At 33.9% G+C, this 18,150-nt stretch overlaps 1 protein-coding gene across 1 annotated transcript; it reads right to left on the bottom strand.

The window, feature by feature from the left end:
• Nucleotides 1-1,060: 1,060 nt before the first annotated feature.
• Nucleotides 1,061-4,089, bottom strand: LOC105768391 (uncharacterized). Its single transcript, XM_012588289.2, has one exon. The coding sequence runs from the start codon at nt 4,015-4,017 to the stop codon at nt 1,480-1,482; it is 2,538 nt and encodes an 845-aa protein (XP_012443743.1). The 5' UTR covers nt 4,018-4,089; the 3' UTR covers nt 1,061-1,479.
• Nucleotides 4,090-18,150: the final 14,061 nt, after the last annotated feature.

Below are 18,150 nucleotides of genomic sequence, written 5' to 3'. Positions count from 1 at the left end.
AAATGTTGATATGTTATTCACATGCATGTCACATCAATAAAGTTAAATTTTAAAGTGATTTGATAAAAAAATACAAGTTTAAGACTAAAAACATGAAAATCAAATAAAACCTAAAATAAAGAGGGCCAAAAAAATTATTATGGCATAAGTTTGGCCAAATACCGAAACCGAATAAAAGTCTAGAAATTAATTTCTCTGTTATGAATGTTGTTGAAGCCTGCCACAATAGAGGACTAAAATGTCATTAAGTAAACCATTTTTATTATTTTTGTAATAAAGGTTGTTGCAATGTCATAGTATAATTAATTTTAAAATGCTGCATTAAGTACAATATGCAATTTCTTTTAATTTCTAGACTTTTATCTTATGTAGTATTTTAAAAAAATATTTTATATAAAAATTTAAGACACTTTCGCTATTTTAAATATAAATATTTATTTTTATAATAAAAATTAGAATTAATTATAATTAAATAAAAATTCAATTAATTTGTTTTCTAAACAAATTGATTTTTTATAACCATTTGCATCTTGAAAATGCATATGTTACACAAAGATCCGATGATTATTTCTCTATCATAGATTTGCATGTAAAAGTATTATGAATGTCTTCGTATTAGAAGTTAGATTGTATTTTATTCCTTTATTAAAGAAACGAGTAAACTAATTCTTATACATTAGATCAAAGAATAAATTGCATTTCTGTTAAAATTTCCATATATTTCTCCTATTCAAAAACTAGTGTGGGTAATGAAATAGTCAAAAAATTACACGTTATCATACTAATATACAATAACTAATTGTTAACAATAAAAATAAATGGATCAATTTATTCTTTGATCTAACTTATATGAAATTTTGAGTAAAGGAAGCCAAATGTAATCCAACTTTTAATATAAGGATCTTCACGATACTTTTACCTGAATTTATGGTAATCGAAAACCGATACAACTCAAACCCATCTAAACCTGCTCGATTGCCACATCCAGCATGCAGCAATATCCATATAAAAGCTTTCCAAAACAAGTATTTCAACATTCTTTTAACTTCTACTCAAAGTATACTTCAATAAACATGCCAATAAATAATTATGAACCATAAAAACAAGTTCTTTTTACATTATAAGCAGAAAGGTCATACAAGAAAATAATGTACCACTGTTTGTTTCATTACATAGCCGATTAAATCTTCTTGTTTGGATTTCACTCACCTGAACCTACGAGAAATTGACACTGATCTCATGTGTAACAAAAATAAACATTTCCCCTTTTTCACCTTTTCTACAGCTTCACAGAAAACATCGATGCTGAACTCAACTCTTACGAGTATATACATGCTCCAGGATAAACCGACAAAGATGTACTCCTTACAACACAGCATATAGATTGGAGCTATCTGTTGCTTTTGATCATGATAAGACTCAGTCCTAAAGATGAATGAGCTACTCTCTATTCTCGACAGTGTAACCTAAGATCAGTTACTATAGTTCCACACACTCCACTTGCAACGTCAAATCCTTGATTCCGGCATCATGTAAGATGTGCGACACTTGTGATTTCATAGCAGCCTTGTCAGTTTCTGCTGATATATGAAGGTGGACTGTTCCAACGATATCCGTGTTTGTAAAGCTCCATACATGCAAGTTCTGAACACGACATACCCCTTTCATGTTCGTAATATCACTTATGGCCTTCTTCAAAACCAGCTCTTGAGCCCTTGGAACTCTTTGAAGCAAAATTTCGGAGGAGTTTCTAAGCAATGGGATAACTGATGATATAATTAAAACCGAAATGAATATTGAACATGCAGGATCAGCAACTAGCCATCCCTTGTACTTAATTAAGAGAGTCGACATAACAACTCCAACACTTCCCATGGTGTCTGCCAGGACATGCAAGAAAATCCCTTCCATATTGTGGTCGATGTGTCCATGCTGATGCTTCTGGGGCAACTTCCCTTCTGATAGAAGTTGGTTCTGTAGGGGTCCATGGTGCACGCCTAGATCATGATGATGATCATTGTGATCATGATGATGGGCACAATCATGGTGGTCATGAGCATGGTCATGTTGATGTCCATAGCCGTGGTGATCATGATGGTGGGCACAATCATGTGGGGCATGATTGTGATCATGGCCATGGTGGACACGAAATTCGTGTTTCTTGTGATCTTCGGCATGGTAATTGTTGCTGTGATGTCTGCTCCCATGATGATGTTCATGGCCAGAGCAAGAATCTTGGCATCCATCGGAAACATTTACAAATTCATGGTGTTCAACATGACTCTCGTGATCATGTGAATGCTGATGATGGTGGTCGTGAGAGTGGGAATCAGAATGAGAATGCGAGTGCGAACATGCTCCGCCATGTGCATGATGATGCTCCTCATGAAAGAATATCAAACCGACCACATTGACAACAAGCCCTCCAATCGAGACAGTTAAGAGACTGTTCGTTGATATTTCTTGAGGATCCAAAATCCTCTCAAAGGATTCCAACACAATTAATGCCCCGACTAGAACTAGGAAAACTGCATTAGTATACCCCGATAGAATCTCAAATCTGCCTCTACCATAATTGAATTGACTATTAGCAGGCAACCGTGAAATATACGAAGCATAAAGCCCAATAGCCAAAGCCGCACAATCGAACAACATGTGACACGCATCTGATATCAACCCAAGACTATTACTCATGAAGCCAGCAGCAAATTCCACAACCATGTATGCAGTATTAATTAATAGAAACAATGCAATCTTCCGAGACTTTCGCTCACTCAATATATGTTGAATTGGTTTCATTATCGACATGCTAAAAGACTCCGATGATTCTATCCCCAATTCAATATAACTTGTATAAACTGGATCAAGCTCTCGAACAGCAAAGTACAACAACAAACCGCACAACAACAATCCCAAAAGCGATAACTCCTTGAAATAAAACAACTCCAAAACAATGGTACAAACAAAAGTAACCATAAACTCCCTCTGAAAATCTTTAGAACTCATTAACTTGTCATCATCATCGAAATTCTCACTCAAAATCACTCCAAAAACAACAATATTCACCAAAGGCCAACCTAAATTATCAATAGAAATATTTCCTCCACCTTGACTTTCGTAAACAAAGAAACTAACAGCAGCAGGAACAAAAAGCATAACAGTGGTGAAAAACGATGAAATCAATCGAACCCTTTTTCGACCAAGCTGTCTAATGCTCCCCCAATTCATGGAAACCTTTTCATAACAACCTAAAAACCCTGATAAAAAGGGCAATAACATTGGCCAAATTCTAACACAACCTTCCCTAGGATACATCGAAAACCCGGTCTTATTCAAAGGAAAACAATCTACTCTATCCCAACTTAAAGATAATAGCATTAACCCAATAAATAAAAAGCAAAACCCAATAATCTGAGACGAAAAAACCGACCTTTTCTTGGGGTTATTATTCTCTTTGGAAAATAGCCTGCCAGCAAGGTTTCCCGATAGTTCAGCTAAGATCATAGCAGCTGTACCACAGTATCTAAGAGCTTGGAACCTGAGAAGTAATATAATGGACAAAAGGAAGGACTTAGAGAGTAGGAGTTTGAGTTGAGGGGTGGAGAGAGAATTAATGGGGAAAATTGGATGGTTTCTGGCGTTCCTTTTGGAGAAGAGGGTAAAAGAGAGAGAGAGGAGGAAAGAGAAAAAGGAAAGGAGGAAAGAGAAAGGGAAGACTGAGAAAGAAGGAGGGGAAGAGCGAATGAAAGGAAGGAGAGAGTAAAGAGAGCGAAGGGAAAGGAGGAGGAGGAGAAGGAAAGAAATGGAGGATTTCTTTTGGGAGGAAGCAGACAAAGAGGAAGATTGGAGGGAAAGGCGGTGTTTTGATGGAGTTGCAGTTGGGGTTGTGATGGAAGGAGGGTATGAATACGAAGGGTAAGATCTTGGGGTAGTTTGGGTTGGGGTTGTGAAAGCAGTGGCGCGTGGAGGGACGGAAAGGCGGTTGGGACGGTGGTGATGGTGGTGGTGCTCCGCCATTTGGATTTTTCTTTTCCTTCGGTGATTTTGGGTTCAATTTTCCCGACTCTGATTTTGAGAGAAAGAGATACTTGTCGGGGCCAAACTTTAAATCTAATTAATTTCCTTCGACATGCATTTCCTAAAATCACCCAATGAAATAGTGACACGTCTCAAACTACAAACTCCAACTATAAGTTAAAAGTGATACAGGACAGGTGTCATTATTTCATTGGATTACGAAAAGGATCTAATGAACTGTATGTAAATTTGCCCCGATCTGCCGAGGCTGAAAATTATGACTTGGACTGGGTCGCACCAGGAAGATAATTTTTATAATTTAATATTGGGATAAAGTCACATTTTGTATCTGTACTTTCACAAAATGTTTATTATGGTACTCTTACTTTGAAAATGTTCAATATGGTACATAATGAGTGTACCTGTACTTTTATAAATTATTGCTGTGGTACATCTACTTTGAAAAAGTTCAATGTGATACATGAATTATTAATATATATTTTATTATGGTACCTAGTGTTAACATCATCGGTGAATTGTTAAACCATTCAATGAAAATTTGACACGTATTAACCATATATTTAGTTATTTTTTAATTTAATTTAATTTTTATTTTATTTATTTTTCTACATAATTTTATATCATCCATGTGGACTTAATAATTTGGAAGAAAAAACGATTCCATGTTGAATTTTCATTGGATGATTTAGCAATTCACTAATAATGTTTACACCATGTATCATAATAAAAACACATATTGATAGTTCAAGTACCAAATTGGGTATTTTCAAAGTACAAGTACCTTATTTGACATTTTATGTAAATATAGGTACCATAAAAAATACATATTCATAGTTTAGGTATCACATTAGACATGGACTCTAGCCAGCTTGATAGGCCTAACTCATTTTGGGTAGGCTTATGTAACAACTCGAAATTCAATGGTGTCGAAAATTATGGTTTCAAGAGCTTATTTCCGTAAATCGAGTAAGGATATTTACGAAGTAGTATATTAATGAATTGGAAATTTGTTTAGTGATTTATCCAAAATTGTGAGTAATTAAGGTTCAGGGGCTAAATTGTAAAAGTTTAATCGCTATAGATTTTTAATTAAGATAAGACTTGGGGACTTGAATTGCAATTATCAAAAGGGCCAAAATAAACCATTTCTAAAAGGATGTTAGTGGGCAGTGATGGATGGTGACATTTACTTAATTTAATTAGTGATTAAGCTTAAATAATTAAGGTTAACTTAATTAAACTAGTTTAATTAAAGTAAAATCATAGTATAAATAGAAATTGGTGGAAGGAGAGATGAAAGATTCATCTTCTCCAACTGGCCAAAAAGAAAAGAAGAAGAAAAACACCATTTGTACTTTCAAGCTTTCGACTATTAAATTGGTAAGTACAATCAAGTTATTTTCTTGTAATTTTTTATAGATTTGAGGTCATGGGAGCTTGATTTAGCTAGCCCATGTACCAATTTGTAAAATTGTTAAAGTTTTTAAAGTTGCTACTATTGAGAATTGAATGAAATTGGTATGAAATTGTTAGAAACTAAGCTTAGATTAAGAAAATGACTAAATTGTAAAGCTTAGTTGTTAGTTTCATAAATTAGGGACCAAATTGAATAAAATGAAAATAATTATGAAATTGAGGTAAGAATACAAAGTATAGGGTCCCTAATGAGTATATGTGAAATCAGATTTTAATCCGAAAGTCTAGATCGAAAGTTTTGCTTGTCCTAGGTTTAGGGACTAAATTGAATAAATTGCAAAATATGTATGACTTTGAATTTGAATGTGATTTGATGTGGAATTCGATATTGTCTTATTGTTGAATTATTATTCGTAGTTAAAGATGATGCAGGGCCATCGAGAGGAAAAGGAAAGACGAGAGCCGATGACGAGTGACGCGAGCTTTCGGTTTGTATCTCTATTACCCAAGATAAATCTAATTATTGTATACTTATGAGATTATGCATTATATAATGTTGAGGTGAGTTGTTAATGGTTATTGAGTTGAAATTGAATATTGAGACATAAACTAAATTTAATAGAATAGAAAGTTGTATGACTTATTGATATAGGAAATTGGTATGAAATTGAGTTGAATTATGTTATATTATATGATGAATTGATGTTGAATTGAGAATGATGGGATGTGAATTGAACTATATAATGATTCAAAAATTGGTTACTCTATTAACTGGAAAGTTTTATACTTCGGTTTAGTTGATGATGCACTTATGTGTCAGTATAATTGTTTGGTATATCTAATGATGCACTTACATGCTAGTATATTGCTTCAGCACATCTGATGATACACTTACGTGCCAACATGATTACTTTGGTTTATCCGATGATGCACTGTGCATGCCAATATAATTGGTTCGGTTTGTCCAATGGTGCACCTCGTGTGCCAGTATAATTGCTTCAGTTTGTCCGATGATGCACTATTTGTGCTAGTATCTTTCCTTCAGTAGGTTGTCTATTTCGTGCTAGTATCTTTCCTTCAGTAGGTTGTCTATTTCGTGCACAAATAGTGCATCATCGGACAAATTTTGCAATTCCAGATTGAGATGTAGGTTGTCTATTTCGTGCATCTGTCTTGAAATTTAAGTCAGGTTAATAGGGTTATATAAATATGATTTGGCTATTTGGTTGATTGAAATGAAATGTGATATTCGATAGCATGTGAAAGACAATACGAAATGGTAAGAAACATGCTTTGGGGGTCGATTGTATTAAAAGAGCTTATAAGCTAGGAAATGATAGAAATGTGATATGAAATGTTAATCATAGTAAATGAATGAGCATATGTGTCTATAAATGATAACGTGAATTGATTAAGTTGAATAAAATATGAATAAAAATGAGATTAAACATCATATTGGTACATAAATGTATATGTAAATAATTGAATTATTATATTGATCATGCTTATTTTGTAACTTGAAATATGGAAATTACCACTAAGCGTAATTGCTCAGCGTATGGTTTTTTTCTCCATGCGCAGGTACAGTAGATTCCAAATAGTTTGAGGAGTTGTTCCAGCGTTCAGCAAGTGATCCCTAAATCAACAAAGTTTGTAAAGTTCTCTTTTGATTAGTATATGGCATGTACCTAGGGTTTAAGTCGATTTCGTATCGAAAACGGTTGAATTTAAAACTTGGTTGCTCAATGTTGTTCTGAAGTATCATTTTGGCATATTTTAGCTTGAATGCAATTGACATATTATTGTTTTGGTTATAACTAAAATGTAAAGTATTATTATAGGTCTTCCAAACTTGTACAATGTTGCGATGAGGATTAAGCCAAGATTCATGTCGTGTCGACGTGTAATCGAGGTCACGATGAGACCTACTCAGTATGTTGTGTAGCAATGAGGAACCTCGACGTCACAACATCAACTAGATCTTTTGAAATTCTTACAATTTGGTCCTAATTTGACCTTGAGATAGTAATAAAGCTTTCGTAAGCTCATATAAGACCCGAAAATGAACACAAAACATTTTATATACATGTTTAACTTATATTGAGATGTTTTATGTTATAAATTGAATTGTGAATTGGTCGTAGTTTCTTTGGCAACAAATGTGACACTTTGTAAATCGGACCCGATGATTGGGTTAGGTATGGCTTGTTACAGGTTTACAGCTTTGACTTATATTTTTAACCTTAGATTGCCCCGACTTGGTCCATTTTACTATTTAAAATAATAAAAAAATATATAAAAGTTTATATTAACATTATTTTATAATTAAATTTAAATAAAAATAATTTTTATTATTTTTAAAAAAGTTAAATGGTCCATTTGGACGAAACGAACTCGAAATTGCAATTTTTTTTTCAAATTGGGCCTCTGCTTTACCTTACACTTGAACACATCTAATGTTAATAAGGTCTTTCCAAAGTTTGAGCTATTCGTTCAGTCCATATTAAATCGTATTTGAACAATTATGTTTTTAATTAATTCAAATATTTATATATCAAAATTATTTTTAATTAACTTTAATTATAAAGTATATGAAATACTAGTGTAAAATAATTTTTAAATAATGATACAAGAACTAAATAAATTCAAGTCAAATTCAAATATATTCTGTAATTTTTTATTCTATATAAAAATTTATAAGAATAAATATAACACCCCATACTCGGCCAAGTTGGTTCAACCCAAACCCGGCATGCCACATTAGCCGCTGAAGTGACTCTTTATTAACTCCCAACCTAACCTCCAACACACCATGGATTTTTAGCATAAAAAAATGTGCTAAGTTATCACTGTCATAATAACATGCATGAAATATAAAACACGCGGGCACATAAATCTATGTAAAAAGGGAGGTTTTGCATGTCAACAAACAATAAAGACTTTAGGGTTCGCATGCAGTAAAAACACAGAGGTTTTCAAGGTTTGCTTATTCGAACAAAAAAATACACAAGTATAGAGACACACACATTAGCTTAGTTTTAGGTTTAGTTTTCTCTAGGTTTCTTTTAGTTTTCTTTGCACTTTTTCTAGGGTTTTTATTTTCTCGTCTTCTACCTTAGTTTAGAGTTTATTTTTCTACATTTGCTTATTTTTCTTGATGTTCTTATTGTTAGTTAAGTTAGTTATTACTGTAGCTAAGTTTTATTTACACTTTTAGTCTCTATCCTTGATTTCAAAACACTTTAAACTTTAGTTTAATGTATTTTAGTTTCTTTTACTTTAAATCTATTAAAGTTTGTTCCTTTCATGTTTATCACTTTAAATTTTCTTATTGAATGCCTTTAGTTTCATGCTCTTTAAGTTTTCTTGTATAAAATCCCAACTTTAATAATTTTATTAAGTTTTATTTGCATGGTTGCTTTGTTTTCCATTTCCATGTTTATTTCTTTTACTTTGAGCATGAGTAGCTAAAGCTTAAAAGAGGTTGGTTGATGGAGATGTGGGTAAACTAAAATCTTTTGACAAAGGACTAAATTGTAATAAATTGGGCTAAATCGAATGTACCTAAGAACTTAAAAAGTGACGCCCCTAAGGGAATATCTAAGAAAATAAGACTAGAAGGTAATCTTTACGTGCACCTGTTCATATGTCACGGATTAACTGATGAGATCAAAAGATAAATCGGAGCTAATTCGTTTAAGTCGGTAAAATTGAGATCGGAAGATAAAATGGAGCCACTTAGTAATTTGCATGGTTTAAGTCCCTTGTTTAAGGATCGGTGAACCACATCAAAGTCAACCAACCCCTATTAGTTATTTATTGGATAGTCCTTTAATTTTACTCTTTGCAATTTAGTCTTTAGAGTATCATATTTAATTTATTTGCAATATTCTCTTACTATGATTTGTCGTACTATAAAATCGTATTTGTAGTCTTTTAGACTCTATCGTGTATGCTAGTTATTATTCAATTTCCATATCCTTTGGGTTCGACCCCTTAGAACACTTCGTCTTCTATTAGAACTATAAATATTACAATTGATCTATACGCTTGCAGTAAAATCGAGCTTTAAATTTTTTTTTATAAATTCGTTGTTTTAATGCACACATGTGAAGCCGGTCAGCAAGTTGAAGGATTTTGTCACTCAGGATGCTAATCAACTAGGGAAAAGTTTGCGAGTCAAAGCCAAGGGTAAGCAGAAAGTTAGAGGAACCATACATGTGATAATTAGTACAGATGAATATTAGGCGACCTCTAACGCAAAGAGAAAAGCTCACCTTAGAAGCGTAATGTCAGTTAGCTTGCCAAAAAGGTTGCGTCAATAGGAGAAATGGAGAGTAGAATTTAATGATGAAGATGACAAATTAGTTTGTGATGAGGAAGGAAATGATCCGACAATTGTGTTAGTGGTTATTGCAGGCTTTGAGGTGAAGAGGATATTGGTTGATAGTGTTAGTGCTATGGAGGTGTTAACTTGGAAGGCTTACTAGAAACTGAGATTGAAAGAGCAATTTTGAAAAATGGGAGCCCATTGTATGGTTTTGCGAACCATCTTATTGAGGTAAATGGATGTATTACTTTACCTGTGACCTTGGGGGATGCTAAGCACACCACGACGGAGTATGTTCAGTTATTTGTGATCGGCCATCCAATGGCTTACAATGCCATTTTTGGGCATCATCAGAATGGCCAAGATGATGATTACAACTTTTTATATGAAGATTAAATTTCCTACTAGAACAGGGATAGGCTTTATGCATTCTGATAAGCGAACATCGAGACAGTGTCACATGTTGTCAATCAAACATACGCACGAATAGGTACAACAACGATAGTGCTCACAACAGACAGGAATGGATGGTTAAGTTTTGGATTTGGACAGTTTGGACATGAGGGGTGAAGATAGAATTAAGAAGCTAGGAGCGACAGAGGTCACAGAAACCTTGCAGTTGTTCTATGATGATGTGGATAGAGTGGTGAAAATTTCATTGGCATTGGTAAAGGAGGAAAAAGAGGATTTGCTTCAATGTTTAAGGGTGAATTCTGATTTTTTTGCGTGGTCAACTACAGACATGCTTGGGGTGGATCCCCAAGTAATTGTTCACAGGCTAAATGTGTTCCTTAAAGTTAAACTAGTTAAGTAGAAGAAAAGAAAGTTTGCTTCGCAGGTTGTAGAGGCAATAAGGCAAGAAGTAGGGAAACTATTGTTAGCAGGATTTATCGAGGAGGTGGAGTACCGTGACTGGGTTTTCAATGTTGTAATTGTGAAGAAGGCCAATGGAAAGTGGAGAATATGTATTGATTTTACCAACCTTAATAAAGCTTGCCCTAAAGACAATTTTCCTTTGCCCTCGATTGATAGATTGGTGGATGTGTGCTCGGGGCATAGATTCATGAGTTTTATGGACATATTTTCTAATTACAACCAAATATCCATGGTCCTAGAAGATCAGGATAAAACAACCTTTATCACAGAGAAGGTTTTTTCTGTTATCGAGTTATGCCCTATGGTTTGAAGAACACAGGTGCAACTTACCAGATTTTGGTTAACAAAATTTTTAAAAGCAAATCGGGCATTGTGTCGAAGTTTATGTTAATGATATGTTGGTGAAGAGTTCTACTCTAAGGGGGTATGTTCAAGATTTGTCGGACGCTTTCGCTGTTTTGCGAGCTCACATTATGAAGTTGAATTCGGAGAAGTGTGTTTTTGGTGTAAGAGCAGGCAAATTTTTAGGCTTTCTAGTTTTAGAGAGGGGAATAGAGGCGAACCTAGAAAAAATTCGGGCTATTTTGGATGTGCTTCCCCTGAAGACTATCAAGGATATCTAATGCCTAATAGGGAGGGTGGTTGCACTTAATAGGTTCATCTCTAGAATGGCAGACAAATGTTTACCCTTCTTTAAAGCCTTAAGAACTTCTTTTAAATGGACTGAAGAATGTTAGGTTGCTTTCGAGAAGCTGAAGTTGTATCTTACGTCTCTACCTTAGTAAAAAAGGAGCTCACCAAGTTGCAACATAAAGCTGCAAGGTGTGATATCGTTGTTTATATTTCAAATACTAATCCATTTGTAAACTATTCGTTCTTCAGTCAATTAAAACCATTTATTTTATTATAAAATTGTTAAGTATACCCTTTTAGAGGGTGTACTTTCTATAAAGGGGTATTCCCAACCATTGTTGTGATGTCTTGCACCCTTGGAAGCTGAGTTTGTGATGAGAGAAATTCATGAGGGAATTTGCAATGATCACTTAGGTGGAAGGCTGCTAGCACAAAAATTTCTCAAGCAAGGTTACTATTGGCCAACTGTGCGGAAGGACACTTACCATATGGTTCGTACTTGCGATGCTTGTCAAAGATATGTTCAAGTGCAACGATCACTAGCAAAGCCTTTGCAAATAATGTCAAGCCCTTAGCCATTTGCAACTTTGGGAATAGATATTTTGGGTCCATTTCTGATAGCTACAACATAGAAGTTTATATTGGTCACTGTAGATTATTTGACAAAATGAATAGAAGCTGAAGTTTTAGCCACAATTATGGAGAAGCAAATAGAATCCTTTCTTTGGAAGTCCACTTCTTGTAGGTTTGACATCCCACGCCTAATTATAGCAGACAATGGAACCTAATTTTAAGAAAATTTTATTTTATTTTTGCAAAGATCTATAAATTGCTCTGGCCCAAATTTCTATCAACATAGCCCAAACGAATGGTCAAGCAGAGGCAATGAACAAAAAGATTTTAACAACTTTGAAGAAAAAGGTTGACGAGGCTAAATGTGCATGGTTAGAGGAATTTCAAGGAATTATTTGGGCCGTGTGAACCTCACCTTAGATAGCAACTAGAGAAACTTCATTCTCACTTGGTATGGAGTAGAGGCAGTGATCCCTACTAAAATAGGTATGCAATCCCATAGAACAATCCATTTTGATAAGGATTATAATCAAGAGGTCATGCAACTCAACCTCAATCTCGTTGATGAAATTAGAGAGGCAACAAAAGTCAGGAACGCGACACGAGCTCAACAAGTTGCTCGTTATTATAATTCTAAAGTTAGGCACAAGTAATTTCAGGTATGTGATCTTGTTTTGAGGAATACTGAGGCTAGTTTTTCAGCGTCGCAACAAGGAAAAATGGCTCCAAATTGGGAAGGACCTTAAAAAGTAGTAGAAAAAATAAGCTATGGAACCTACATAATAGCAAAGATGATGATTCACGACAGAATGTACAAGTATATACAGTCGTTATCAAGTAATAAGTAAGTAAAAGGAGTATCGTCTCCACAAGAATTGTGTTTAAATTAACAATTGTAAAATTAATATTCACAAGTTGGTTAAGAAAACACAATATTTTAAGGTGATGAATGTTAAAATTAAATTAATCAACTATATGCAAATGAATTAACCTAAATGTAATGAAATTAAATAAAATGCAATGAAATGGTTTAGAAACAATTCACAAGTTTTAATAACAATAACTGAATAAGCTAAAACAATTACAACACTTGATTCAATTTATTCTTTATCATGTTTAACAATGTTCCAGAAAATATTCCATGGCAACTCGATCATTCATTAACTTGGAATATCATATAAGTTCTTTCAAAGTCTTATACTTAGGAAAACATGCATATTTCTATGTCAATATTTAACTAAGGATTCCTTAGAATTTATGTGAAATAACAAGGACTAGGTCGGTTTGAAACAATTTAATCACATAAACCTAAAACTATGCAAGGTAATAGTATTCTTTTGGAATCATTACGAACCTTTAATTTATTCTCGGGTTGGATATAAATTAAGCAACTAATTCTAATGCATTCAAACATATTTTAATGCATGGATAACATAAATGATTTTAATTGGAAGAATGAACAACTAAGGTATAAAACAAGATAAACATGAATTGAATCAATTTAATCAAATAATTGCAATTGTTCTAGTTAAAACAATTTAAGTCATCATCATTAATGAAAAACAATCAAACAATATACAAACATGTTTAAAAACTAAGAACAAATTAAAAATAAAGGAAGAAGAAACTCTTGATAAATTCGGTGATTACCTGAAGACTATTCGTGGTGGCTTCCCTCAATTTCCATGGTTGCTCCTTCGCAAACTGCTCCTCAAGGTGGCCAGCCAAGAGAGTTTTTCTCTTAAGGAAATGCTAGCTAAAATAAAATGGGAAGATGGAGGGTTTTAGGTGTGGAACAAAGGAGAGAAAGATGAGACAATGTTGAGTGTTCAAGGGATGATTTGAATGGTGGATGGAATGTGGTATTTATACTTGAGGGAGAGCTTGGGAGTTTGCTAAAAATAACATACACATCCCTTAAGAATCTCTCATGCATGGTCGGCCTTGATTTGTGGGATAAGGGGTTTGTTGGTTGTTTGATTTGTGACTGATTTTTCCTTAATTCAAAGCATGGGGTTGGAAAAGGCAATCAAGGAACTTAGTTGGGGATAATTTGTAATTTTTTTCACACATGTAAGGACTTTCCTCCAATTGTTCCAAAGTTGGTTCGGGCTACTTTTTCATGTCTTTGTCAAATTTGGGCTCCTCTTCCTCCTGTTGGACAGTTGGACAACCCAATTAAAAAGTAGACTGATTCTTTTCAGCAACCATCTTCCAAGCTAGGTTAGAGCATTTTTATGAGCTCAATTCATCAGCTTGCCATCCATATTGTTGGATAGTTAACTCACTTGCATTTGTTCCCTTATGATGCGGTCGTTGAAAGCACCAAAAATATCATATCCCTAATAAATAATGAAAAAGAATAGTAAAAGGGAAGTAGGGTCAAATCCTCAAGGACTGGACTTGCAAAATATCTTGTTCCGTGAAATCCTAGGCAGAATCTTGCCCAAGAAAACTTGCGTGCCTGAAAAAAATAAAATAAAAAAATAACGGAATTAAATGTTTGGATTTGAAAACGAAAAATAAAATAAAAACAAATTTAAGAATATTGAATCGAAAATTAGAGAAATTAAAAATAGAATTGAGAGAAAGGAAATTCTTATGGGAGATTCCAGCCTCCAGTTGTCTCGTTCCGCCTTGGGTTCAATCCTCGGCTTCTAGATGATCCTTCCCAAACCGAATAAGCCAGTTATAGTGGAAGAGGATGCCTACGACCACCAGCTCCAAGGATTTAGATTTACGATGTGGTGGAACCTGACTCTAGCTAACAATCGCTTCTGTGGGATCGTCTTATGCTAGATCAACGCTTCTCAATGGCGAATTCCACGCCATTTTGTCTCTTGGGCTCGCCAACCTCTGATGCAGTAAGCTAACGAACCGATTGTGCAACCTTCCCAAAACATACAAAGTGACCGCCTTTGCATACGTTGAAAAGATTACTTCTTAAGGGACATAGACGGAAGCGTCAACCCCGTAGTGCGGAGAAACGATGAATACTCAACGAGGAGGCTAAGTACGAATTCTAAGCCTCATGAACTCTTTTGGGGATTTTTGACAACCTTCGGCTAGATGGGTTTAGTGGCTCATGGTTGTGGTAGAAAAGAAAATAAATAAATAAATAAGATTTTATTAAAAAGAAATATGAGAAGAACAAAAGCCTAAACTTTTGGGGAGAGAGTGTTTTCAGAAAAATATATGGGATCCCCTTTTGAGTCACTTCACCCCCTATTTATAGTGCTAGGGGAGATATTCTAATCCTACTTAAATTCCTAAAAGATAAATACATTTAATTGAAGATAAATAAAGATAAAATAAAATCCTAAAAATAATCCTTAATAATTATCTCAATATTAATTATCCTAATATAATTAAAATAGAGTTTAATAGAATAAAATCTTTTTTTTTTGCATTTCAACCGTTGTGTCCTCCATGCTTACACTTTTGGCACCAACTTTTCCTTGTGTCGCTCATTGGCCCATTTTATCTCTAAATTCACACTTTTGGCCCTTAATTTCACTTTTCCCTCAAATTTAGTCCCTATGAGATAAAAGATCATAAATAACTCAAATTAGCAGGATCGTACTCAGAATAAATACATAATTAATACATAAAAATACGTTATTCTAGAGTGTTATCAAATCCCCCTATTTAGCCCATGCTTGCCCTCAAATATGGTTCTTATCTACTGTGAAAGTTAGATTCTGCCATAAAAGAAATACCACTTCCAAAGTTTTATAGAAAATTAGTCAAAAATGCATATGAAAAATAAAGAAAACCCTAAGCTTGCTTTAAGTAAAATAGAAAAAGTTTTCCAATTAATACACACAAAAATTAGAATCGACTTGAATTATTTAATGAAAATTAGGTAAATTACCAAACCTACCAAGACACCCTATTTGTTTCCTCCTTTAGTCTCCAAATTATTTTTTTCTTTTTTTTTTGTGCTTTAGGAATATACTGAAGCTTTTGACGCGAAGAGAGATGACAGCCAAGCACCCCACCCCGATTACTCAGCCCAGCAAACGTCTCAAATTAGCAGGATCGTACTCAGAATAAATACATAATTAATACATAAAAATACGTTATTCTAGAGTATTATCACCTTACTAGCTCTCAACATTGAGTAATTTAGTGGTCTATACTACAATATTTTAAACAAGAAATTACCATGTAGCATAATTCAATGAAATTATGTAAAATTAACACCTAATTATGGAAAATTACAAATTTTACTTAAATTATTCCAAATGTCTTAATATGAACTAAAATTACACAATTAGCTATCTAAATACTCGAGATATGCATAAATTCCAAGTAAAAAGGTGCTAAATAAACTTATATAATCTAGGCTTATCAGATGGAAGGTCCTATTTTGCCGCGAACATGGAATGCACGCCACTTAAAGAAGTATTATGTATGAATGATTTGTTTTTCTTTCAATAAAGAAATGATATTTTATAAATGATATTTACTTTAATTTATGAACAAATTTTATTTGAGTTAGCTGATCTCATATTGCAACTCTTAATAGCTCGCTGGTTTAAGATTGCAACTGATATTGTTAAGGTTCGTTAATTTAATATTGCAACCTAAGTTCATTCGGTTTAAGATCAAGAACAAATTTTATTTGAGTTAGTTGATCCAAGATCGCAACTTCAAACAGCTTGCTAATTTAAGATCGCAACTGATATTGTTAAGGTTCACTGATTTAAGATTGCAACCTAAGTTCATTCGATTTAAGACCATGAACAAATTTTATTTGAGTTAGTTGATCTCAGATCGCAACTCCGAACAACTCGCTAATTTAATATCACAGCTGATGTTGTTAAGGTTAGCTGATTTAATATCGCAACCTAAGTTCATTCAATTTAAGATTGTGAACAAATTTTATTTGAGTTTGTTGATCTTAGATCGCAACTCTGAATAACTCACTAATTTAAGATCATAGCTAATATTGTTAAGGTTCGATGATTTAAGATCGTAACCTAAGCTCATTCGAAATTTTATTTGAGTTAGTTGATCTGAAATCCTAACTCCAAACAGCTCGCTGATTTAAGATCATAACTGATATTGTTAAGTTTCGCTGATTTAAGATTGCAACCTAAGTTCATTCGATTTAAGATCATGATCAAATTTATTTGAGTTAGCTAATTTAATATCGCAACTATGAACAACTCGTCGATTTAAGATTGCAACTGATATTGTTAAGGTTAGCTAATTTAAGGTCACAACTTAACTCTAATTAATTTAAAATTAAGGACAATTTTCTTGGAGTTAATGGATTTCACAAACTTTGCTCTTTAGTTCATTTAGGTTAATAACTCAAATTCATTATTCACGATTTAAAACAACCATGAATATTTTCATTTCAATTTCAAAATACCAAATATAAAAAAAGTAGATGAACTATGAATTAACGCTGCTTTCTTAAGGATTGATAGGTGCTTCATCTTCTTATCCATATTCTCTTTCATTCACATTACCTTCACACCAACTGTGGGAGCCACGCTAGTCTCGTTAGAAGCTTCAACGAAGTACAAATTGCTTTTCCACTTCTCCACAAATGCTTCTCATGCTGCTCTAGATGGGAATTGAACATCAAAATCTAGCTGAGCACCAGTGAGCTCACTCATAGTATCAAAGTTGACTCCACGAGCATCAAAGGGACCATCAACCACTTGAGCATATAACAGGAACTTAAATTTCAAATCAGACAAATAATCTTGGAAGCTTTGCATAGTATTCATTTTATACTTCTCCAAAGCTTTCTCATGGAATTTAACTAAGTTAGCCATAATAGCTTTGTGTTGTTCGTCCATGCTTTTTAAGGCAACATCCAACACACTCTTGTTAGCTTGCTCACCTGAAATCTCCCAATGTAAATTTTCAACGTCTTTTTCAGTAAGGGGAAGATGCTCTTGTAACATCTTGTTCTGCTCTAGTAATTTCCTATTATCTTCAACCATATTTGCATGAAGCTCACAATCTCTCTTTAATGCTCCTAGGGTAGATTGGTGAATATTTTCAGTTTCTCTCTTTTTAATCTCCACTCTACTAATGCCTTCAGTGAGGCCCATGCTGACTATACCAACCTCGGTTAAAAGCACTTGTAGAGAGAGTGCTAACTCTTGTAGTGAAGGTTTACTTGTGTCGCTGGATGACTCAGATGGGAAAATGTCTTTCTTGTCTTCTTCAGACATACAGTTGTTCTATTGTTTCCTCACCTCATTGGGACTAAAGGGAAACTTCTACATATTGAGATGCTCTTGCCATGGAAATAAAGT

Source organism: Gossypium raimondii, chromosome 7 (genome assembly GCF_025698545.1).
Source record: "Gossypium raimondii isolate GPD5lz chromosome 7, ASM2569854v1, whole genome shotgun sequence".
Taxonomy (NCBI): domain Eukaryota; kingdom Viridiplantae; phylum Streptophyta; class Magnoliopsida; order Malvales; family Malvaceae; genus Gossypium; species Gossypium raimondii.
The sequence above is the reverse complement of the archived record's forward strand: the minus strand, read 5'-3'. Positions and strand labels throughout refer to the sequence as shown.

Excerpts from the sequence above, each read along its gene's own strand:
- LOC105768391 (XM_012588289.2), bottom strand. The coding sequence starts at position 4,017 with ATGGCGGAGCACCACCACCATCACCACCGTCCCAACCGCCTTTCCGTC.